This window comes from Pecten maximus, chromosome 1, assembly GCF_902652985.1.
Source record: "Pecten maximus chromosome 1, xPecMax1.1, whole genome shotgun sequence".
NCBI lineage: Eukaryota > Metazoa > Mollusca > Bivalvia > Pectinida > Pectinidae > Pecten > Pecten maximus.
In genome coordinates this window covers 26,254,704-26,281,110 of record NC_047015.1, presented here as the reverse complement: position 1 = coordinate 26,281,110, position 26,407 = coordinate 26,254,704, and the positions used below count along the sequence as shown (strand labels likewise).

The window sequence follows — 26,407 nt, the reverse complement described above, 5'->3', positions numbered from 1 at the left end:
CAATGGAAGTGGTATAAGATAATTTGTCATCATTAAATGGAAGTGGTATAAGATATTTTGTCATCATTAAATGGAAGTGGTATAAGATATTTTGTCATCATTGAATTGAAGTGTTATCAAATATTTTGCCATCATTCAATTGAAGTGTTAATAAATATCTAGTCATCATTTAATTGAAGTGATTTAACATATGTTGTCATCATTTAATTGAAATGTTATCAAATATCTAGTTATAATTTATTTTAAGTGATATAAGACATTTTGTCATTATTTAATTGAAGTGTTATTAAATGGGTTTCTTTCGTCATTCATTTGAAGTGAGATCAAATATCTAGTCATCATTCAACTGAAGTGTTATTTTTTATGTAGTCATCATTCAATTGAAGTGTTATTGACTATCTTGTCATCATTTAATTTAAGTGATATAAGATAGTTTGCCATCGTTCATTTAAGTGTTATTGAATATCTAGTCATCATTCAACTGAAGTGCTATCTTATATGTAGTCATCATTCAATTTAAGTGTTATTAATTATCTAGTCATTATTGTTTTCAAGTGTTTTGAATATCTAGTCATCATTAAAATGAAAGCATTATTAAATATCTAGCCATCATCCAATTGAAGTGTAGTCATGCCAGTGAATCAATTTGATAACCATTCACTTAATTGAAGTGTAGTTCTGCCAATATATCTAGACCTCGTTCAGGTTTTGACAGCGATATGAAGTGTAATTCTGTTTAGTCATCATGACGTGTAAATATATCCAGTCTTCGTCCAAGATTTTGCAAATATTTGGTGTGTAAATATGTTGTTTTCATTCATTCTTAGGCATTAAGTAAGAGTGTAATTCTTCGCAATATGTGATTAATGTTTATTTAATAATTCATCATAGAACTTAAATGGATTTTTTGGATCAAATAAGTAGACGGCACTATTGTCTTGTACAACAGAATTTAAATTCTGCGTTGATTATATTATATATGCACCACCGATGGCACAATGGCATAGTATGCGTATTCCATTCCTTTTCGTTATGGCGTTCCTCTCTTCCTGTTAGTTGCGGTACTAGTTATCAGTTAGCAGTTGGTGGTCCCTTCATTATCCACTGTTATCATGGTCTTGGTCAAAAACTATTTTGGTAGTGAGGCGTTTCATTATTTCCAATACTATTTGAATTATACAGTTTTACGAATACTGGATTCATGAAATAGTGCAACATCGATGGATGTTGTTATTGAATATAATCTAACTGAACCAGTGAAATTAAATCAGATATAAGTCTCTTTAGATTGGAAATGTTATCACCTCACACCATTTCGTCAAAGGTCACGTCAGTAACTATATACAGTGAATCATTGGCATTTGTTTTAGTGTCTTAAAAAAGACTTACTAGTCGTGAAAAGGTTTCACTGTAAATAGTTAAACACTGAACAGTGTTTTGCCAAACTATGTACACACACCACAAACCATGCAAGAATCTAGAACCAAGACGTATATATATATCATAGAAGAGCTTTATTAAGGTTCATCATCATCATCATCATCATTTTAAACCGCAACACAGAAACAAATCAAACATATTTGTTGTTTCTGCTTTGCATTTTTGTCCAATGAGGGATCATCTGAGTATTGTATCCGTAAGCGTCCCTCTATCAGGGATTATCTCAAGATGACTTTTATAATAATTATTTAATATTAATAATTTAAAGCTTATAAATTGCTTTATGATAATAATATTATTAACAAGTAACACTACAATCACAATCTCTCTGAGAAGAAATATTATTGCATATTTCATAAATAATAAACAAAAAAAACATCGAGGCACAAGCCACAAGCAAACGAAAAATCCATCCAGGGAATTTTTCAATTGCGAGGCTGTGTATAAGGCATCCTTTCTATTCGTGGACGGAGTCGCTGAATGGGACCTGCTCCTGTAACATATTTGTATGACAAATGTTTTTCACGTCGAAGAATATAGATATGCTCATCCACACTTAGTCCGCTGAATACACACTGAATAAACACAACAGCAGCATTCGTATCTTTGGTCAGTTTGTTAGATTTTGATATTGTCTTTTATAATGTGGAATCAAAGCAAAACTCGCATCTCCTGCACACAATCCACATAGTGTCATTTGATTGGTCAATATCCGTCATCATCCCCCTCATTGGACGGTGTTACAGAACGGTATGAATTCATCACTGAGGATCCTCTTGTTCTAGGGGAAAGGTAACTGTACGAACTAGGGGACTGCAAGAAACAGAAAAAAGGCAATAAGGTAAACAGAATAGACCATAGCGTGCAAAGTTAACACCCATTATTTAAATCATGTACTAAGGGAAATGAGTTGAATTTAGAAACGTACTATGAATTATACAATGCTTTGTTAACCAGATATAATAATTTATCAGTCTGAAGAAAAAAAAAGAAAATATATGTTATCGGTTTATAATTATATTGTTGCATTTTACAAGTCAGCTATTTAAGGTAAGTGTCAAGAAAAGCGATCGTTTCCTGAAATAAGAAAACCATTTGAAAAAGAAACGGATGCAAAACCACTGAAACTCAAAACACTTGTTAGAATGAAACTGATGAAATTAATGCGATTTGACATTTCAAAATCCAACAGGATGGCGGGTGATTAGAATTTTTCTTAAAATATGCCAAAACAGGAACAAACATTTCTTGATGATAATCGGTTATTTTACGTTTGATATTTTCATATGGGATTGTACATTTTCATAGTGTATACCATGCACTGATACACAAAAACGACAACCGAATTAGAAGAAAATAAGTCAACATCACAGAAGAACTGTAACGCTTCCTATGACGGTAGATTAGGTATGTGATGATGTGTGTTAATTGATAATGAGGAAGGGATCATATCCAAATGTATTTTATCTGGAAATGGAACAACATAATTTATGGTTCGACATGCACTGGGTTGGATTTATTCAAGTAGGAATTCGCTTGTTTTGTTTTCTCCATGGGGAAAATTTCGGGATCCTTTAAAAATGAAAACAGTATTCATTTCGGGGGTAGAAGGTGATGAACACGAAAAATACAAAAAAGTCACGAGAAACTAAATACAGGTAGAGGGTTCTTCACTCGACCCATGCCGCCTGACTTACTGATTGTGTATTACTAATATCAGTTGTAAACTTCGTTAGATGTTTACTGAAAAACAATAGCAATGAAATGTAGCCAATCATAAACATCAACAGCGCAATAGCAATGAAGAGCTCAACTTTCACTCCAGCGGTTGTATTAACTTACGGTATTTATTCAATATGATGATGTCCTACCTGTAAGATTCGCAGGGAACGGGTAAGAAACATTAGATAATGTCTGAACTAAAAAGAACTTAGTATCTATTCGCACTTACGCATTTATGAGTAACTATATGATTCAAACGTTTGTAAGTAGCTCTAATATGTCATAGACTAAGGAATACTACAAACTAAAAGTTAAATGCCGTAATATTTTCTACAAAGAAACCGGAATCACAATCCCGCTAGCTACCTAGTGCCACACTTTTTTTGGTTTACCTCCTACTTGTATTGTGACAAAGAAACTATTTGGCAGTTGATGATTCTCTCTGAGTGCTAACTCCTCGACCAACAATATTTGCACTCAGTAATCCGGGCTGCGACAAATATACAGAAATCTAGTAATCTACTGAAAACGTGCGTTAAAATATGAATTAACAAATATTTTTAAAATTATTTTATCGATATCGATTTTTTCGTTTTTATTTCATTATCTATGTTGGTAAACGATTTCAAAGACAATACATACATCACACTTATCATTTATACCATATCAATATTGATTAAAAAATTATAAGATACTTACGTTAGCGCTAACGGATACGCTGGAGCGCTGGACAGATACGGAGCTGCGGCTCTTAGCGCGGAACTTCTGGAGGGTGGAGTCTGCGGTGTCAGCGCGTTCCTCAGCCTCCTCGAGTTCATGCTGTGCTTTGCGGTATTTGGCCAAGTTGATGGCGGCGATCTCCTCCTGTAAACACCAAAGGGAAAATTGAATACAATATATATATATATATATATTTAAAGAGATATCAAACATATTGCACATACAGGATAAAACTATATACGTCATCAGCGGAAAGGAATACTTACAGCTTCCTCCACCTGGCGCTTGAATGTCTTGATCTTGGCGTTGAGTTTGTCAATGAGTTCCTGGAGACGTTCCTGGTTCTTCCTGTCCTCATCAGCCTGGAAAGCCAATTCTTTAAGACGGCGGTCGGCCTTGCGCATATTCTTCTGGGTCTCAGCATGACGGCGCTGTTCGTTGTCGAGTTCGGCCTCAAGCTCATGTACTCTGGATTCCAATTTCTGGATCATCTTCTTACCTCCCTTGAGAGAGGAAGCCTCAGCCTCATCCAAACGAATCTGGAATTCCTTGACCTGGCTCTCCAAGTTCTTGCGTACCTTCTCAACCTGGCTGCTGTGATCCTGTTCAGCGCGGAGCTCATCAGCAAGACGAGCGGCATCAGCCATTGCCTTCTTGCATCTCTCATCAGCACCCTTCAACTCGCCGTGCATCTCATCAAGGTCGGTCTGCATGGCATTGATATCACCCTCGAGTTTCCTCTTCTGGCCCTGGACAGATGAAACCTGAGATGTGAGTTCATTGACACGGTCGTTAGCATCAGCAAGCTCATTGTCAGATGCCTTGCGGGCCCTCTCGGCCTGTTCCAAGGCAGCTCTGAGCTCCTCGACCTCACCAGACATAAGAGTGCACCTCCTTTCAGCCATGTTGTATGACTCGCGAGCCTCATCACGCTGTCTCTGTTCTTCCTCAATAGATGTCTGCATTTCCTATAAATAAATACAATTTTGTTTTAGAATGTTTGCTTTCTATAACTATGTATCGGGTTTTGCAACAAATGGAAAATGACCAGCATTTGTGATTTTGTACAAAAGGATATTAATTAAAAGTTAAAATATTTACCCTGATCTGTTGCTGGTATCTCTTGACAGTCTTTTCCATCTCGGCCTTGCCCCTGTTGGAAGCATCAAGAGCAACCTCGAGCTCGTTGATGTCCTGTTCAAGCTTCTTCTTGATCCTCATGGCATCAGCCTTACCCTTGGCCTCAGCCTCCAAACTGGCCTGCATGGATTCAAGGGCACGCTGGTGGTTGCGACTGTAACAGAAAGTAAGTCATGCTTTAGTGAATAATATTGTGAACGCCTTTCTGAAAATAAGCAATGATCGACATTCGTATTCATTTATAAATCGACAATAATGATAATTGTCATGTTAATGTAATTCAATTTACCGGGTGTTGTCGAATTCCTCTTCCTTCTCCTGGATGCGTTTGTCAATCTCGTTACGGACGGTGGCGATCTCAAGCTGAGCACGCATAACCTTGGCTTCCTCCTGTTCGAGGGCACCCTCAGCCTCTTCAAGAGCGGCCTGGAGTTCCTCTTTTTCCATCTCGAGCCTCCTACGGGCTTTGTCCAGCTCGTGTGTGGATCGGCCTCCCTCAGACAGCTGGTCGGTAAGGTCGTGGATTTCATCTACGACAAAAAGTTAACGCATTAAGAACTATAGAATGCTCTCGAATGAATACGAATGAAAAAGACAATATAGTAATAAATAGCCAGGGACTGTAAATGTTCATTATAGAATGTTATTATTTCAGTTGTCCTCACCAGCCAAGTTCTTGTTCTCCCTCCTGAGTGAGCCAATACTGTCCTGGTATTCCTCAACACTGGCCTTGATCCTGTACAACTCAGCAGAGTAACCGCGAGATTCCTTCTGGGCGTTCTCAAGTTCAGACTGGAGGCTGTTGACCTTGGACTGCCATTCGGCGGTGGTCTTATCGAAAGCACGCTGTTTCTTTTCCATCTGGTTTACGTTGGCATTAGCCTGTGAAAATAATACATTTATTAGTAGGCGCTTTTTTTTATCATGTTTGAGAGACTGTATACATAATGTTTACATTGTAACATTCGAAGATTCTTATAATTGAATTTGAAGTAACATACTGACCCTGTCAACTTCAATGGACATGTCTTCCAACTCCTGCTGCAGGCGAGACTTGGCCTTCTCCAAAGCACTGCATTTGGAGTTGGCAGCCTCGGTGGTCTGTTCAGCTTCTGAGAGTTTACCAAGAATCTTGCGCCTGTTGTAATAGTAAAGTTCGGTTTAATTTGTTCATTGATTACACGATATTTCTTGTGTTAACAAGCACAAATTGTACGTTTCATAATATCTTATGATATCAAATTATCAATTCAGAACCGTCTTTTGATAACTTCAAAAGGGAAAATGATTTGTTTGCATAAAACATACTTCTGGTCCTCAAGTTCCTCAGTGCGGTTAGCACCCTCGCTCTCGAATTTGGACCTCCATTGTTGGATCTCGTTGTTGGCCTTTGAAAGCTGGCGCTGAACATCAGATTTGGATTCTTGTTCTTCCTCAAGCTGCTCGCGAACAGCATCCATATCGGCGTGCATGTTGCGGACCTCGTTCTGGAGCTTGCTGCGGGCCTAAACAGAAAATATAATGTGTGTAATTATACTAAGATTTATACATTTCAACGTGTGTTTTTGGGATATTGTATCAACTTTTATTGTTTAACAATAGAAAGATAGAGAATAAGATTACATACCCTGGTCTCATCCTCAAGGCTGCGGCGGGCATCCTCAAGCTGGGAGCCGAGCTGAGACTTTTCTTTGGAGAGTACACTGACGCGGTGTTCAGCATCCTCGAGCTGTCTGGAGAGATCGGAGTTCTCAGCCTGGAGACGGCTCTTCTGGCTCTGGAGCTCGTTGATGGACCTCTGGCTGTCCTCGAGTCTGGCATTCAAATCGGACATCTGGGATTCGAACTGCTTCATGACCTTCTCGGAGCATCCCTGTGATACAAGTCAACGACAGATAGTGAGAAAATGGAATATATATGTATAACTAGGTGTAATTTGTCAGCACAGGAAAATATACTGTTGAGTTTTTACAGCCATACAATGTATGGATGGTTAGTTAACGTTTGGGAGCGAGCCATTCTGAGATTCATTAAGACATTACCTTATGTGTGGGATGGTTCGTTAGCCTTGAATTATTTCAACATTAATAAATGAAAAAGCACTTTAACATAATTCCAAGTCATACTGTGAAACAGCTTAACACGTACACTCCGTGGCTGTATAATTATTGGTATTTTATTCAACAATATCATATACAGATGTTTCCCGACTGGTTAGCAAACAACTATTTACATTGAACAGGATAAGTAACCGACATATGAATTTGTAAAATGATGGTGTGTATTAGTATGCCCTCCTTATATCAAAATGTTATCGTCTTCATTGTTAAGAATTAAGAGGCAAATAGTAAGTGCAAGTGTTATAAATGTATCCTAACGATATGTTATAGTAAATCAAAATTTGATAACAAAAAATATTCAATAAAAGGAAAGTAAACAAGTTCAAATATATAAACGGCGATATTCGCTATTGCATTAGAATATAGAATTTAATGAAAACCCTAAATATGTTTGATGTTAATTTCACAAAAGCAAACTTGTTATTCCAAAGCTTTCAAGTGTTATGTTAATTCTATAGCATAAGTTGTTAATTTTGTTTCTTAATCTCACTCTTTTACCCTAGCTCTTTCGGCTTGTTCCAAACACATGAGCAAGTCTTCGCATTCTACCATCAAGTCTCGTTTGTCTTTTTCAGATCTGGTTGATGCGATGAAAATGTCACATGCTATTAAGTTGTATATTCTTTCCATGGTCATGCATTTATCCTTACACATAATGTAAATATCCTTTTGAGATACATGCTTATCTGCAGTCTATTCAGGAATAAGCTAGATTTCATGCAGCTATGATGTCAATTATGAATTTGATGGCACATGCAAGTTTCAGAATGGCTACCAATCTACCTTATTCTTAGAAATATGTTGGATTTGAGCTTGTAAATCCTCATTTTCGCTTCTCAGCTGTTGTTTCTCTTTCTCGGACCTGTAAAGGGTTTAAGGGGACAATGCACAATGTCACACAGGAAAGTATACATACACCGTGAGAGGGAAGAGTATCTACCGTAAGATACTCTCGGGTATGGACTATCTCTTTGGAATATCTAAGGATAGGTGTCCAGTATAATGTAAACAAACAAAAGTAAAGGAAGGATAAAATATGGTTATACGGAATGTCCCGTCAGGAAGAGTCCTGCTCGATTCATGCTCGGTAAGGACAATATGGTTGGAAAGTCATAAAGGACCGGCGCAGAGTGCACTTTGTGTCCTCGTGACATGCTTGGTAATGACCAGGCATGATACCTTGTTCTTCATGTTGTGAGTCATCTGACTCTCGAGGTCATCCATTTCGCGCTTAATATCTTTCTTGTCCTTCTCGAGCCTGGAATTTGTTATGGTTATTTTATTTCATTTTGTTTTCATGTTTCGCAAACTTAAAACATATTTAGGAAAATAATAGTTTTATTATCTCTATAGGTAATACAAAACATTGCGTTCAAATTCTGTGAATTCGCCGAACTGAGATTAATACAAATCTTAGGTATACTTTTGCAGTTTTTGTATTTCTATTATCAATTACGATGTAGATAACTTACTTGGATTTGACTTTCTGGAGCTGGTCAACCTGGTCGGCCATCTCGTTGGCGGCATCCTGGTGTTTCTTGCGGAGGGCGGAGATCTGGGCCTCGTGCTGGAGGGAAGCCTCCTCAAGATCACGACGGATCTTAAGAAGTTCAGCCTCTCTCTTCTTGTTGAGCTCAATCTGTTTATGGCATAATGTAAAAACTATTATATCTCATAATAAGTAAGGAAAACAACGATAAACAAAAGATTTAAAAATGAATAAATGTACAAAACTAAATCCCGTGTATGGTTCAATTCTTAAAATATGGAGCGATTTACACCTCGATCTCGAGCATTACTCCTAATACATTAGAAATTTCATATAAAATTATCTTACCTGGGCAGAGGTGGCACCACCAGCCTCATCAAGACGTTCACCGAGCTCTTCCAACTCACGGTTAAGTTCAGCACGCTGCTTCTCAACCTGTTAATCCAAACAAGATTTATTTTTTTAAATTTCCCATCATAAGTTTGTTTCCTAACAATCATTTATTAGTATCATTTTATGAAAGTATTCTTTGAATATAAACAGCTGCAGAAAGATTTAAATGGTATAGAGTTCTCAAGAAGAGATAGTATGTTAGAAACAGAGATAAGACTACCCCATCTAAGTAACACGATATCCCTTAACCCGCATCGCCGTAAACAGTTTGCTGTTAGTTTCGCTACAGCTATGTCCTATATATAGATACTAAGTTATGTCAAGTACATAAACCTTGTTGAATCGACGATGAAATAGTTTAAGAATTTCTATCACAACGTTTCAATCTTGCACCAGTAATAATTAACTATCTTAATTGCATAACCATGAGTGAATTACAAATTTTTTACAAGTAAATAAGCGTCTTACCTTAGCCCTGGCGTTCCTCTCAGCTTCAAGTTCTTCCTCCAACTCTTCGATCCTGGCCTGAAATTTTTCAACAGCCATGATTGTGAGAATGTCCAAGTATTTTGATACGAAAAATATTTCCTAACTAATACCCAGGGGACTAAGTAACTTTAGGATAACAGGAGGGGGAACATAGGGAACAACAACAGAGGAAAATGAACACTTCTAGAACGCGGAAGAGTAGAGATAACTATGAGGGGAGCTGGCTGATCATCGGCTCTTAAATCTCTGATTGGTCTGTACGTAAAGAGCACCTTAGTGAGTGCATATTTCCGTTATGAGTCAGACTGAGTGAAGTTCGTCTGAACATCGCTGTGAAAATCAGATGACGCATTGCACAGACAGATAACGCGTTACTCCCACAGACCCTACTACAGAAGTTGAAATTGTTTCAATCTAGTTTTACAGACGCGTTATCAGGCTGCTGTGCTGGATTGAATTACTATGATCTGGTGTTCTGTAGAACATACCAGAGACGTTAAAAATAGATTCATCCAGATGCCAAAGTGAAACTAGAGGTCATACACTTGACGGATACATACAGTGAAAGCGAATTGCAGATGCATGCATTTTATTGTACTTGTTAGAGCATAGCGAAATAGAGCTTAAGTTATAATAATGCGAAATGTGGTTTTAACTGATTGAGAACAAAATAAAAGAAACAACATAAATTGTAAGCAAAGCTAAAATCTAGTAGAATCTAAGTAGAAATACGTAGAATTTTACCTGAGAATGAATAATACCTTCCATTTACGCACTGTTGCATCCTGAGCTTAGTGTAAGCGACGATATTGCTATCAGTGCATCTAAATGGCTGCAGTTGCACCAGTAGCATAGAGAGCGAAAAAGCCAAACGTTACACATATAGCAATTACGTTAAGCAATACTTCGCATCTACAGCAGCCATAATTGGAAAATGTTGATACTGTACTTCAAGCAGACCCTTTAGGCCCGGAGATGTTAAAGATAGATCCGATGCTTCCCGCAAAACTCGCTTACTCCTAGCACTTATTCTCGTCGATCTCGGTTCATATTGATAAGACCGAGAAAATAAAACTGGATGTGTAGCAATGCTTTCTATTACTGCCGGGCTAACTCCTCTGTAATCTCTACTGATATCCCCTAAGTAATCACTATATCCAGATGAGGTTCTTGTTGTAGTTTTTGTTGATTTCTTTGTTGTTTTCCTTGTTTCAGTCGGAGCAGTTTCTGATCTAGGAACAGGGTTAGATGTTGCTTTAACCTGTGATTTCACTTCAGTAACAGTAGCCGCCTGTGGTGACGGGGTGTCTAGTGGTGGAGGTTGGGGGCTTTCTGCCTTACCGATCTCAACTTTACTCGAAAATTCCAAAGAAACTTGTTCCCCTTCAGTAGACATAATGATTGATAGATCAGAGAAATTTCAAGCGAAATATATCCGGAAGGTCTATCTGTACTTCAATATAGTATCACAAAGAAACCTCAAATCCAAATCCAAAAACACACAATGCCTATGTCCAATCCTAAGACGAGTTCAACTCCCAGATGACTAAGTCAAAGTGTACACAGCTGAGGCCTGTTGACGATCCAGTTTAAGTACATCAGATAACAGTCTAAGTTCCTTGACATTGGAAGCAGACTTCCTGTTTCAACACGAAATAACCCAACAACCTCCAATAGACTATACCCTACGTGTGGATGGAAGCTAAGACACGACACGACTGAAAGATGAAACACACTGTCGGCCTTTAAAGGACGATGCTCATCAACCAACTATGTGCTGAGGTGGTAATATCTATTCTGTCTCCATGGCTACCGATGGAGAGGCTACCTTGTGGTGTCTACACTACTTAACGAATGCTGATATACACCGCCAGTCATCTCATATGTTATCGCTAAGGAACCGCGTACACGAACAGTAGCGCAATTACTATTGTCTTATTTAGCTAGAGGCCAGGACGGGGGCAGACTGAGATTATGTGATAAAATACCGTGTATAAAACCATCTACGACGCAGATAGACAAATGAATACAATAAAAGTGTGGGCTGTTGGAATGTACATTAAGGTGCTTATCTTTACTGCTGTAGAACATTACTACACACACGTGCAGAGATATCCTGTTACAGCTTAAGCCCTGATTGGTCGGTATGAAGTGCCTTCCCTTTTATAGCAAATGAACACCAGACAGAGGCACTGTGCTCAGCATTCTTCCGCATACCACAGATTCTCATTATTATGGTGTGCAACCTGTATACTACATTGATGAACTCTTCCGACATTTATGCTAATTTTGCTTACGAAACTAATGGTTTAATACACGTAAACATGTCTTAGAAAAGTTTCTATGAACTATTTAGGTTACAGGCGCCATTAACTTCCACCATAGCAGGTAAACCGCTTGTAAATAAAATGTCATCCAAAATATCATGTCCAGGATGATGCTACTATGCCAATGAAATAAAAACTAATACATATCAACATACCTGGAGTTCCTTGACCTTCCTCTGGAGTTGGCTGACAAGGTTCTGTTCATCCTCGAGCTTGGAGTTCAAGGTGCTGATCTCGGCTTCCTTCCTATAAACGCAAACAATATACACGTTGTCAGCTATGTATTTAATATGAATTCAAACTGCAATATTGATTTTTTACCGATTGAACTTTTAATTTGATTATAAAGGTTATATAACGTTATGACACGATTGGTAACGAATTACATGTGTAACTGTATTTAAATATCGATTCCTTACCTCCTTACGTTCTCCTCGAGTTCCCTCTTGACGCGTTCAAGATCCTCAACATTCTCCTGTGTGGACTTCAGGTCCTGCTCAACCTTACGCTTGGCCTTCTCAACATCACCACGGACCTTCTTCTCACGCTCAAGGTTGTCCTCGAGCTAAAAATACAATGTAATTATTGAAATTAGTGTGTCAATTTCTTTATTCCTTTGTTCAATTAATCAAACCAATCTGTATTGGAACACTAAGATGATCGATATTACATTAACTTCTTATATTTACCTCATCAAGAGCCTGTTCAAGCTTAGCCTTCAATTTGTTGAGGTGGTTGCACTTGTCCTCTTCGGCCTGGAGAGATTCAGAGGTCTTCTTGTTGGCCTCTTCCAGAGCCTTCTTTTCTTTGTTGAGTTTGCCGATGTGCTCATCCTGCTGGGCCATCTCTCCCTGAAGGGTTGAGATCTGGTTGTCCTTGTGGGCTTTGTCCTGCTCAGCCTTCTGGAGTGTGTTCTCGAGATCTCCAATATCCTTCTTCAGGTTGGAGTTATCAGTTTCCATCTTCTTCTTGATTCCCTCAAGATCAGCAGCAGCATCTTCCTCGTCCAAGAGACGTTCCTCGAGCTCCTTGATTTGGGACTCGAAGTCAGCCTTCTGCATGATAAGTTTCTCAACACGCTCCTCTTGGTCTCCCATGGAGTCCTCAATGGTCTGGAGCTGAAGGAAGAGGTCGTTCTTCTGTTCCAAAAGGGTGACATTTTGTTCCTCAAGTTCCTTCTTGATGCGCTCGGTCTTGGCGAGATCTTCCTTCATCTTGTCCATCTGTTTCAACTGTTCCTTCATTTCCTCCTCTTGACGGGCGATGCTGAGAAGAGGCTTGACCTTGGCGTAGAGTTTCCACCATTGCCAGTTACGGAGAACCAACCATTTCCTGATGTTACGCTGGATCACGGAGAGACCAATTCTACAAAATGAAATAATTTATGAAGCTTATAGGGAGGTATACTATGCGTAGTAATTTAAAATAGTATTCCAATACATTTTAGAAGCGCATTTTCATGTTTTATTTAGTATATATATTAGCGTTGTGTACCGATAAAATACATCGCGAACTATCTAAATTATAATAAAGATATACATTTACCTCTGGTCCTGGAGCTTCTTGTAAGCCTTACGGATGAGGTAACCACGGATGTGGGCCTGGAACATGGAGATGATCTTGGACAAACGCTCGTCACGCATCTCTTCAAGGTTACCAAGGACACCAGCCTTGAAGAATACCTTGGTGGTACCGAGACGGTACTCGGCAGGGTCCATCTGAAGACCAGTGAGGATCTTCTCTGACACGGTCTTGCCATCAACGAATCCTTGTGGGATAGCATTGGGGGCCAAGATACTGTATCTGTTTGGTTAGAGATTGATAAAACAGTCTTAGCATTTCGATTTAAATATATCCCATACACGTTACATGTTACTTTCAATGACTGTTAACTATTGAGTGATCTTATTCATTGATCACTTACCTCTGTTTGAACTCAGAGTAGATCAATCTGCTGGGGAATCCCTTTCTGCAGATACGGATTCCTTCAAGTACACCGTTACACTGGAGCTGGTGAAGTACGAGCTCAGCATCAACAAGACCTAAAACAAGTAATTAAATCTCAATACATCCCGCCAGATGTAACGATCTCGTGACCAGTGAAATCGTCGATTTGCCTTCAAATTGACATTATACAACGGTATTTCATACATATTTCAAAATATAGCCAGTTATTATTATCATGTACAGAACTTACGTTGAATTATTAGTATTCCATTATTTCATTTTATTTGTAAGATAACGCTCAGATACATACAATGTATTATGATTTTCTATAAGGTTGAAGCATTTTTAAACTTCAGATATAATATAGATATGCTGAAATAGACAAAACATTAAAATTTATAACAAAACTAACATGGTTAGCAAAACACGGAATTGGTGAGAGTGGAAAAGGGATGTTTGATATTCAAAATAGGAAAAATCCAGGTTCTTCTTTTTTCCATGTGCAATACCTACCGTCAACAGACGTCTATACAAGCTCACCTGGTTCCTTCTCTAAGTTCGGGATAATACACCGTACAAAGTGAGGATTGGTTCTACGCAGATTGCACATCAATTTGTTAAGACTTTCCTAAGGAAAAAGGATGCAAGGATCATCAAACACAAGGAAGGTGTAAGAGTGGGTTCAAAGAGGTTCTGGTATCCTTTGTCAGTTGTATAAAGAAAATGAAGTCGGCTTGAATTCCAGCAATTCGTTTTTGTGAATGGTGATTGGAATAATTTTCAAAAGATACAAATAATTAACTTTACCAAATCTCAGAATGACGACAAAGGATACAAGAAGATCTATCAAACAAAATAACAATACATTAGTTGCTAATATATACTTCCGTGGTATGTTATGTTGTGTTGGTAGGGTATGGGTTGGGGACGGTGAAGGGTAGCTGTAGTCCGCTGGAACAGATGTCGGGGTCTACCTGTACTAACACACCGTGCGAAAACTTAAGACGTCATCCATCGGGTATATGACGTCTTTATTTACCTGGCTGTTTCAATTCGTTGGGAATGATGCAACGCACGAAGTGAGGGTGGGTGCTGTACAAGTTTTTCATAAGCTTGTTCAGGGACTCCTAAAAGCAAAAATAGTTGTCATGGCAACAATGAGAATATACATGAACTACAAAAGCGACGCAGTTAAAATGTATTGGAAATGAGCTGTTACATACAACGATAAACGATAATGGGTTTCGTGAAAATGAAAAAGACAATAACATGCAATTTATGAGAAAGGCAAAGAACAGAAAACAATAGAAGGAAAGGATTAGGAAGATGCATTCAGTTTTTATTTGAACTTTCATGCCACGAATGTTTATATAAGTTACCACAAAGTCCAATGGTTGTTGTTAATTATCACAATATGTACATGTATTTTGTGTTAATTAAGTTAGTTCTCATTTAACAGAAAAAAATAGCAATGCGCAGTCGCTCTTCCACTAAGATTTAGTATAATGAAATATTAATTGAAGTAATAAATTAGTATCAGAAAATATTAATAGGCAAGTAGGGGAGGATTTTTCTTTGGGATATTAAGTGAGGATTGGGCATGATAAGGAAGGGTGGTTGGAGAAATCCCAGATAAGGGCACACGTGTGGTGTAAAGTAAGAAGAATGGTGATCGACAACTGATATGCAATAATATAATGTAATTAAATAATATTTCTATTATATATTAAAGTCAACCTGTTGCATAGATGTGAATTATTTCATAAATTTTGCAGAAATACAGATTGATCACAAAATGAACTTATTTCGAATGAAAAATGGACTTCATATGCGACAACATGCATGTTAATAAGGCTACAAGCCTACCCTGTGGACAGCAGAGATGGTCTGGAAAGCGCTTGACTTTCCCTTCTTCTTCTTGCCGCCACCACCGACGGGTTCTGCAAAAGTTAAATGTTAATAAACATTAGATTTATTTAGAATATGTTTATAAGTTCTATTTGGTAAATGTTATATAACCAAAATTGGGATATTTTATTTGTCATTAAGTCTAATACCGGGTCATTAAGTTCAAATTTGTTGTTTGGATCGTTCTACAAACTAGTAACTATGACCACACATTGCTTACCTTCAGGAGCTCTGAAGAGTTCAGCCACAAGAGGCTCCTTAGAGACAGACAGGAGGCTTACAACGTTCTCGTTGATGGGATCCTTGTTCTTGTCCAACCATCCAGTGATGCTGTATGGTACGTTTCCGGCATAATGGTGGAGCTCAAAGTGAGCGGGGCCCTGGTTTGGCCTGGTTGGCTTGCCGGGCTTTGTGAACATGCGGTTCTTGCCCATGTGGTTCTGGTAGAGCTTGTCCTGGAAGGACTTGTCATCAGCTTTGGGGAACATGCACTCTTCCTCAAGGATGGATAAGATACCCATAGGCTGAAATATAAAATTACCAATTAACCACAATACAACCATTTGAATATAGAGTGTAGTGTCTGACTAATAAGTGATATTTGAAGATATTTTCATTTTTGCAATTTTTCGTTTCCATCGTGAGTCATTTGTCTTCATAAATTTTCACACCTTAATTGACTAATTGGTTACCTCTGTTGGACAAGCATCAAAATAAAGTTTTTGATAATATTAATGATTTCTTAACATTGATAACAACTGTTGATTAGTTATTAGTCTTACCTTCTCGATCAAGTCGATACACATCTGCAGATCCATACCGAAGTCAATAAACTCCCATGCAATTCCTTCCTTCTTGTACTCTTCCTGCTCAAGGATGAACATGTGATGGTTGAAGAATTGCTGCAGTCTCTCGTTGGTGTAGTTGATGCAAAGCTGCTCGAAGCTGTTGTAGTCGAAGATTTCAAAACCAGCGATATCGAGTACACCAATGTAGTAGTTCCTCTTGGCCTTAGTGTCAAGAGTCTTGTTGACTCTCTTTACCAGCCAGTTGAACATACGATCGTACAGAGACTTGGCCAAAGCACCGACGGAGTTGGTGACCTTAAATAACGAAATCAAACAACAGTTTTAAACATTACAAAAAACCACGGTTTCCTTACAGTTAATTTGTGTTGTGCTATATTGCATGGGAAAACAACAATAAATTTATTGTTACTTAATAATTTTCTTTATTCGATAAGAGTGATTCACGCTCACCTGGTTCAAGTTCTGACCCTTGGTGACCATTTCTGTGCCGACCTTTACTTTGGGTTTCAACAAAGCCTTCAAGAGATCGCCAGCGTTGATACCGCAAAGGAAGGCAACTTTCTCGGCCTCTGTGTAAAAAAATCATCAGGTTGGTAAGGAATCCAAAAATTGAATGGAATATACTTTTTTTACACCTAACTAACATTTTAGTAGAAATAACACCTGAATTATACATATATTTGTCGAGAGTATATTCTCATTCTCTGGATACCACATATTTCATTCTGATCGTTGAATTAGGTATCAATGTAACGTTAACGTGGTATTTAACAGGTTATATATATATATATATTTAACTAACCAGCAGTTCCATCAGATTCAGCCTGCTCTTCGCGGGGCCTCTGCTTGAACTTCATTTCACCCATATGTAAAATGGAGGCTGTGCACTTGAACATGGACTGCTTCTCTTCCTTTGTGAAGCCGAGAATATCGAAAGCTTCCTGCAAGACAATATCCATTACAATGAGACAAACATATATGAAATAATAACCTCAAAGCTTTTTCACACAAAATCGAAGGCATAGTACGGTACGTAGAACATGTCAATATACTTACATCACAAAGTTTGAATTCCTCTACATCATCGATGTTGTCAACAGTCAAGCAACCCTGGTTGATGAAGGAATAGAGTCCAGAGTCGGGGGTAACCAACATAATATCTGTAAAATGATAACATGAGAATTGAAGATTTTGTGGCAAACAAAAACAACTCCATGTTGTTCCTTTTTACGTGGATGTTATCTGTTGTTTTGTATCGATTTTTATATTCCGTTAACAAAATAAACCACAGACTTTGATTGCAAACTACGGAAAAATCCTCTAAACCTACCATTGAGCTCGGGAAGGGCGTTGGAGCACACCTGGTAAAAGATGTGGTAGTTTCTCTCGGCAGACTGCTGATATGTAACTCTGGATTTCTCGAGCAAGTCTGAAAATATCAAATATTTACAAATGATAACAAAAGTGACTATTAAACAAATGTTATTACGGATATGATGGAATAATCATTTTTTATAAAGCATATGCATTTGAAATGTTGCAAAGTTATTCAAAACTCAAAAAAGCAATCACTCATTAATTCAAAGTTAACTTAAAATGGATTATATTTATGAATACTTACATGTCTCGATATCAGCTCCGGCGATTTTTCCAGTGGGACCGAAGTGAATACGGATGAATTTACCCTAAAGGATATACATAATAAAAGGTCCAATAGTCCATTTGACGTTTCAAATAACGCATGATACATACAAAATGATGAAGTATATGTAAACATCTGATGAATCCATCATCAATCATCACAATTCTATACTCAATGTCGTTTCGTTATAGTTAAAGTAATTAAAGTTCTTGATACCTTGTACTTTTTATATATAACATGGATTTGTATGTGAAGATTTGTATATATTTATATATATAGATTTATATTTTCAATTGTTATCTCCAAAATCAAAACTGTAACAGTAGTCATTGGGATCCAATAAGTCTGCAATTCGGAATTTCACATTAACACTTGGGATTGGATGAACGACCCATATCAGTGGTCTTTAAAGAAAGTCATATGAATACCGAAATTCTATCTCATTTAAGTTAACGTTTTGAACCACTGACATGAGACGTAAAGGAGCATGCAGATTTGAGATGAAAATAAAATAATACCTATGTAAATATCAATGTAAATATACCATTACAATTATCACTAGACATCTCGAAGGGGACACATCTGTCTTTTGATTGATGATCCAAAACCAATATTTGAATGTTCTCTTGAAATGGCAATTGTTAGTGATAAAACATAATGTCTATATCACTGTACTTACGAATCTAGAGGAGTTGTTATTTCTTACAGTCTTGGCATTACCAAAAGCCTCCAGTACTGGATTAGCTTCGATGATTTGATCCTCGAGGTTACTCTAAAGTCCAAAGGTTGGTTGGAAGGAAAGTGAACAGAGGAGGTAGGATAAGTGAAACATCAACACAGAGGAATCTTAACTAAGGTCAGAGACTTAGTCTACCAACCTATGGTAATTCTAAGTGTTTGTTTCAGCAAGATGAATTGCTCAAACATACAGGGGTTAAATGAGCTGGCAAATTTATAAGTGGAACATATGTTAACATCATGCCAAATCATCTTAAACAAATGTTACCACTGTAACAATATATATATATATTGCTGAAATAGCTAATTTCTTGATATTTGCTAATACTTTACAATCATTACTTAAATCGCACTTATCCAGCCAACTCATTTCAGACAGGGTAATTTTAACTTTAGATAGAGGAGTTAGACTTCAGACAGATATATCATTAGATGATGATATATGTGTCCTCAGTTTCGGGTTTTCGAGGAAGAAGGAAGGGACCAGGAGTTCCTTTGCAGTAGAGTTCGGAATCTTGAAGGGAGAAGAGTCTGTGAGGTCACACAGGTGGTAGTCAATCAACCGCAATGGGTTCCAAAAGGATGCTGCTGCTGCCGGTAATACTTACGAATCGAGATGAATTGTTATTACGAGTGGTCTTGGCGTTACCGTAGGCTTCTAGCACAGGGTTAGCCTGGATAATCTGGTCTTCAAGTGATCCCTGCTATTGTTTGGAAATAGTTTTGGGTGGGATATTTTGGGAGTGGATTTTTGTTTTTTGGTAAAAGGGTGGGAGAAAAGAAAATAATACATAGTGTTTTAAGTGAGCTTTTGATTTTATATTCGACACATGATTAAAAACATTTGTAAGATAATTTTAATTTAATATCAAAGTATATTTGTATTGCGGTAAAACGCACAATAGCAAGCGCAAAATGGTTATAGTGTCCAATTATACTTAATATAGAGCATTCTATAATCACATGTAGCAATTACATACTATAACTACTAGTCATGCAGCGTACGTTATATTCAATCATCTTTATAAATATACATAGAAAAATCCGCAGATTTAAGCAATACAATATGATATACAGAATATGTTCAATATGTACGCTGAAAATGAGATGGCGATAAAATTAGAATCAAATATTGGTTGGTTAGTGGTTTGTTTTGGTATGGAAAGGTTCTCCAGGTTGTCAGGTTTTCACTCGGTGTCACACGGAGTTGTTCAGGTACCAGTGGCGTACCAAGGTTGATCTTTTGTGTGAGCATGACCTCATTTTACTTCTAACAGTGAAGAAGCTTGTATAGGTATTGGATGGGTTCACTCGAATCAATAGTGTGCCGACATATAGTCAGCTTATTTTGGTTTCACACCATGCATGGAGAAGGAATATTAGTTCTAGTGACCAAATAACTTTTTTTTTTTCTATTGGGAAGGGGTTGGATAAGAGCAACACATTTAACTCATATGGGAAATACAGGTAGGGCAGTAATAAAAAGTGTAAAGGTAGGGTCGTAATTAAAACTGTGATAGTAAAGGTAGAGTGGAAATTAAGGAAATCAAGTTTTTATGAAGTGAGGGACAAGCAACTTCACTGTCGTAATATTAAGATTTTCATGTTTAAAAGAGAGAAAAAAGTTTTTCTATTTAAAAGGAACATTTTGATTTGCCTAGCAACGGCAGAAAATACATGCCAAAATTACTTTTCAAATATCATAATTCATTATCATGATCCAGGAATGTAGCACACTTGGGCAAAGGCGTTGATGCACTTGTTTTTGAATGGTTCCGGTCATGCGCACTCATTCAGATAACCTAAACTACCTTCTTATCGCTGGCCTCCTCTTCGTCAGTCTTCTTTTTAACGGCACATGCTACTTTAGCCAAGTACATGATTACTTTTTTGGTATTTTCAGTCTTACCAGCACCAGACTCGCCACTATCATATGAAATAGAACATCAGGCGTTATATAGCAGTAAGTAATACAGACTAAGCAAAGCATGTCAATACATTCCTGCTGGTTATTTCGTGGTGTGCTGATATTTTTGTTCTCGGATAATTTCGTCAATAAAGTATTCTATATCAATACTAAACGACTGCTTTGCGTGGTACGTACAAACGAGCAGGAATGCATATGATCTAATGCCGTAAAACTTACGCTAGGTAAGTTTTACGCTGCAAAATATTTACACAATAAAACACGTCCACATAAGACAGCCCAGGAAAACCTGAACAGTGTTCCAAACAGCCTGGTGGGAACGTGCTTTGTTGTATCTGGTTGTATTTCTACATCTACAAGCATCTTTGGATATAGCCATCCGACCAGACACTTACGGCTCTCGCACTGGTAGTGGTTGGTTCCTCTTTTTGTTTATAAAGATTGGCTGCTACTCTAGCAAAGTACATTATCACCTTCTTGGTGCTTTCTGTTTTACCTGCACCAGACTCACCCCTAGGTAGATGGTAGGGAAAAAGAAAACATATATATGCATGTGAGCACTGATTGTGAGCGGTTTCAACTATTATATCCTAAATGTTGATCACTGCCTTCAGAATAACAATGGGTATAGCGAACGAAATCTATACTACTACCTAAAAATACTTTAAGATGAATTTAACGGGGGGGAAATCATGACGAAAAAACGTTACACATTGTTAGACGCGTCCCTGTTTCCCTGTGTCTCGAATGTATGCGAGGTAAATGATATAAATCAAACGTCATTTTCGAACAGTAAGAATCAATTGGAATCCGAGTGGATTGCTGAGAAGTGGACTAAGGGGAGCTCACTCTTATAAACGCTATTTTTTCTCAAGTTTTTTTTCATTTTCTATCTAAAATTAATGTCTTGATGTGTAGATAAGCTATTCCTTTTACATTTTCGATGTCTATTTCATGTAAAGTATAGGGTCCCACACCCAGTCTTCTTCGAAAGATGAAGGCAAAAAAACTCACGTGATCAAACAGGACTGGTTTTCACGATCTGTAACAAACAAAATAGTGTTTATGAGTGTTGGTATACACGTGTTATGACAATGAAGTAATATATGATATATTGACACGCCGCGTATTACACTCTTGACATGGATACGACTTGATACCTGGTTTAAATAATACTAATCTCGATATCCTATGTCTGTATGCGTACCTGTCACCATGTTCTGGTAGGCATTGTCAGCCACAGAGAACAGATGGGGTGGGATCTCGGTCTTCCTCTTTCCCCTGTACTTAGAGATGACGCTGTCAGTGTAGATGGGCAGACGTCTGTAGGGGTTGACCGCGATACAGAAAAGTCCAGAGTATGTCTGTCAAATAAAATACAATGAACGTAAGCGTGTTTTAACTCATAAATGCAAAAACTTACATACTTTATTTGGAATATTTGAATCACAAGAGGAATCTATGGGCAGAGACTTGTATATAATGATGTATATAGCTGGTTATAGACCGACAAATAACGGATTTAAATGCATAGTAACTTGATGATATAAAATAATGATTGCAAGGCTCATAAAGGATATATTTATATATATATGATTTTATGTTCATCACATAAACAGGATTTGTTACAAATATTCCCGAAAACATAATTTTTCGTACCGATTTGAATTTCAAATAAGCATTAAATGTTACTACAGGTCAAAAACAACTTGGACCTAAAGCCAGGTTTTCACTAAATGTTATTTCACGTTAAGTGTTAAGACTCCGAATACAAGTAGTGGTATTATCTGACTTGTAAAGATGAAATAAAATACTTTTATGTATTACAGATTACGTGATCTTTAGCAGAAATTACATTTCCATCATACCATTGGAACTATATACCAATGTAAAAGCGTACAATATATGTACTACCTTAGAGAAAGATAATATGAGCGCAATTTGAAAATATTCATGTATGCCGGAAAGAACTTTGTTATCATGAAATAAATTGATTAAACAGTATAGTAAAGGATGAGTAAGTCATTTCGTTAACATACTGTAGGTAACACGGAAGACTGGAGTGTCAGATTAATATTAAGACGGGCCGGGAGCGGTGACTTGTAAGTCAGACTTATTAAGTAATCCGACTAGCGGGCCGCCTATTACTGCTATCACTAATCCCATTACCCTGCATTAGCTGAATATCTGTCTATCTCCCCACACACTATTTCTTAAATGATAATAATAACGAAAACTTTTTTTCATTTCATTTGTGGCCCAACAAATGGACATAGCAATCACAGCAGAAGTATAAAGTATGTTATTTTTATTGATTTGATTTGTTTTATTGATTTGATTTTTGTATTGATGTTCAATTGAAAATATGCAATGTACTATTTCTGATCAAATATAATTCTTTACAAAAGTAATACGAAGATTAAAAACATCGCTGTGCATCCCGGAAAGAATGCCAGGATAAATGTCAGATAGCAAGAGCCGGTTGTTCGACAAGGCATGCTAGCTGACGGAAAACATTTCGACTGGAAACTATCGTCTGTCTATACTAGATGGGTATTAGATAGAGATGGTAAGTGTGTGTACATACCGCTAAGGCATCGCTGACGTCAGCGAGTCATGTTACAGCGCCTGTATTTATTTTTAGACTCCACGGAATACCCATATTTGGTAAGCGGTAGAGGGGGAGTGGGGTTCACCACGGGGTAACGAGAACTGGTACTATACACGGGATGGCTATTACTGGTGGATATCGTGTTTTATATATTGCTGTGCAGCAGAACCTCTGCAATTACTGTTCACCGATATCTAAGCACGTTTATTCTGTTTGACCTTGAGAGACTATCAAATTCCGGTGATGACCTTGACAGGGTCGTTCTGATATTGTCTTGCTTGCATTTATTCTACTATTGACTGAATTTCGACTTAATCATTTCTCATTGATATCGTTTTTAATATGCCACAGTCTCTTTCCTAAACTGATTCGTTGTCTGCCTATTAGCTTACTGATATACCTGTATTGGGTGGGTATTCTGATGTTTTTCGGCCTTTAGAAATTATGATATAAACCGACCTTGCTAATGTACCTATCTTGGGTGGGGTATTTGCTGTATGATGAACATGTGTGTAGAAACATCAATATTGTACTTACGTAGATCAAACCACTTGTGTATCTGGATCTCAAGTTGTGCAATACGGAGGCTTCGTTAAGATAGGTCATGTTAGCCATGTCTTCGAGCTTCTCGAACTTAGGTGGGTTCATGGATTGAATGTCATCCTTCTTCACGGTCCTGGTCTGTTGGTAAAAAATCGGTTACAAGTTTAAATGGACAGATACAATATTGATACACATTCAAATTCATTTCCACAATGCAAACAGTATTTTACTTGACACTTTTGAGTTAGTTTCGCTACATGTATTTTCTCTCTCGTTATATCATCACAGTATCATATAATACTTTAGACGGTTTATGTGGTTCCTTTACTCTATGATACTTCCGAGACAATGGAATTGATCAATAATACTGGTTTGACGGTGGGTTTATTAAATTTTGGTATAATGGTCTAAATACAATTGAATAGTTTCCATGTGAATTATTACATTTGTTCAAAATATACTGATCTATCCAATGATTTACATATTGCTATCTTATAGTGGTATCTGGCTCAATACTTGTTTATTTATTTTAGCTTAAATGTGCCTCTTTTTTGATAGAGCTAGTTTATGGTGAAGTGGTAAATTACATTCACTGAAAGACAACAAAAAATCAGTAAAATACATACGGAGTTGTCAGATGTGATCTTCACTGTGATTTCGTCGCCCTTAGAGGACTGGATTTCGGCGGGGGCGAACCCTTCCTTTTCATCAGGTACCCAGCAGTTTTTCTTGCCGTCGAAAGCGGCTGTCTGCTCCTTCATCAACTTCTTGCGGTCTACCGCAAGATACTGGAAATCGGGGTCACTATAATCGATATTCATCTTGGATGATTATACCGCAGGAGCAAGCTCTCTGCCTTCAAAATAAATAAGTAGACGAAAACGGAAGACGAAGTCTCTCTCTGGACTGCCCTGTACAAGGTCAACAACAGAACAGATCAGCCCTTCAAACACGACCTGAAACATACAAAACAAAACCGGTCAGTACCTTGTAGTTCATGCCTACTCGGATCATTATTTACATATCCCATATCATTTACTTCTTATATCAAGAAGTCGTTTTCTATCTTCTGTCTCTAAACCGTATAAATTATAATTATATCCGTATTCAATTATATGATGTTGCAAATCCATTAGAGTTGAAAATTAAATTCATATCTAGAATTTGTCAAGCCCATCTTGAATTTGTCAAACCTACTAGAATTTGTCAAGCCCATCTTGAATTTGTCAAACCTACTAGAATTTGTCAAACCATTTAGAATTTGTCGAACCCCGACATTTTATCTATAAGAGCACGTACAACACAATTATAAATCAAAACCTCCAGATCTTCATCACGTGACTTTGAAGAATGAAATTATCAAAACAAAATATCCCTTCGGAGAATATACAATATAGTTAAACGTTATACCTAATAAGAAATGCTAGTATCCCACTGGTGTCTGACATAGAGAAATATGTAGCAGATCAAGTGTACTTACTCAATACATTTCAAGTACAAGATGTAAACAAATAAGTCATACATGCATACAAAGTACATTAGACATGCAGTATCCGGGTTGTACAATGGGGCCCCGCCCCCTCCGGCTGAAGTAACTGGCTCTATAGTACCTGTGGTCAGAATGGCACACAGAGTGTAGGGTGGGGGAAAAACAATAAGGACTTTCCAAATGTTAAATCCAAGTGAAATATAATCCAAAATAAATTCACAAAGGGTACTGTTCCCTCATATGGAATCACATCCGAGTAAGTTCCGAGTATAGGCAATAGTCCAGGTTGTACAGGCGGCACACACAGAATTAAAAAGAACTCGTCGACTGGATTAGCTCCAATAGATTATTATAAGGTAGCTCACACTTTTCAGAACACAAGTATAAGCATGCAAATATCCAGTGAAGACAGTTGATCGGGTATAACGATCCTCGGGTATGACAAAAGTTGGGTGAAGGGTGGAAGATAATCCGGCTAAGTAATTCCAATCTGATTCGTTGAAAAGTATAGTGAAAAAAAGTTAAGGGTGAATATAGAAGGAAAATCAAACACACACTTGGAAAATCTAAATGATACTACAAGGTGTAGAAACTACTTACTGTAATACTCAGTAAATACTATAGGATATCAACTAGTAGGTATTATAGAGAGGGTTAGGCACTGCAAGTCTTAGGTCCACACATACTTACGGTTAAAAGCTGTCTGATGCTTCGATGAAGGCTACCTGCCGATTTATATAGTTTCTAGCTCCACATACTCTATGGTATGTATTAGATATACCAGGCGTTCTGATTGAACGAAAAAGTTGCTGATGTTGTTTTTCAGCCAATCAGAATTATCGTTACATGAATGACAGATGAGAAGAAGAGGATGCTCCATAAGGAATCAGCGGTGAGATAGAGAGGCATCTGGTAGAACATGAGATGCATACGGGTTACACAACGTAACATAC

The 26,407-nt window shown here is 37.5% G+C and overlaps 1 protein-coding gene across 9 annotated transcripts; it reads right to left on the bottom strand.

The window, feature by feature from the left end:
- Positions 1 to 1,495: 1,495 nt before the first annotated feature.
- Positions 1,496 to 24,938, bottom strand: LOC117328884 (myosin heavy chain, striated muscle). Of its 9 annotated transcripts, none has more exons than XM_033886524.1 (34): positions 24,592 to 24,938; positions 23,960 to 24,103; positions 22,019 to 22,175; positions 21,826 to 21,853; positions 20,696 to 20,810; positions 19,493 to 19,588; positions 18,126 to 18,189; positions 17,835 to 17,933; positions 17,561 to 17,664; positions 17,307 to 17,445; positions 16,955 to 17,073; positions 16,478 to 16,798; positions 15,916 to 16,219; positions 15,654 to 15,727; positions 14,827 to 14,914; positions 13,765 to 13,882; positions 13,386 to 13,643; positions 12,530 to 13,205; positions 12,260 to 12,405; positions 11,996 to 12,086; positions 9,493 to 9,549; positions 8,980 to 9,066; positions 8,615 to 8,781; positions 7,926 to 8,004; positions 6,650 to 6,895; positions 6,331 to 6,527; positions 6,028 to 6,160; positions 5,688 to 5,904; positions 5,312 to 5,552; positions 4,984 to 5,176; positions 4,149 to 4,850; positions 3,862 to 4,026; positions 3,555 to 3,652; positions 1,496 to 2,253 (listed from the first exon to the last, which is right to left on the bottom strand). In XM_033886524.1, the coding sequence occupies exons 1-33, from the start codon at positions 24,784 to 24,786 to the stop codon at positions 3,581 to 3,583; spliced, it is 5,892 nt and encodes a 1,963-aa protein (XP_033742415.1). In that variant the 5' UTR covers positions 24,787 to 24,938; the 3' UTR covers positions 1,496 to 2,253; positions 3,555 to 3,580. The 9 variants fall into 9 exon arrangements, with proteins under 9 accessions (XP_033742415.1, XP_033742423.1, XP_033742439.1 ...); XM_033886532.1 differs by lacking the exon at positions 3,555 to 3,652 and adding an exon at positions 3,283 to 3,311; XM_033886548.1 differs by lacking the exons at positions 3,555 to 3,652; positions 7,926 to 8,004 and adding exons at positions 3,138 to 3,183; positions 8,322 to 8,400 and having other exon boundaries at positions 24,592 to 24,937.
- Positions 24,939 to 26,407: the final 1,469 nt, after the last annotated feature.

Excerpts from the sequence above, each read along its gene's own strand:
- LOC117328884 (XM_033886509.1), bottom strand. The coding sequence starts at position 24,786 with ATGAATATCGATTATAGTGACCCCGATTTCCAGTATCTTGCGGTAGAC. Across the intron at positions 17,446-17,560 it reads AGGAATTCAAACTTTGTGAT|GAAGCTTTCGATATTCTCGG; the intron begins GTAAGTATATTG and ends ATTGTCTTGCAG. Across the intron at positions 8,782-8,979 it reads GTGGTGCCACCTCTGCCCAG|ATTGAGCTCAACAAGAAGAG; the intron begins GTAAGATAATTT and ends TGCCATAAACAG.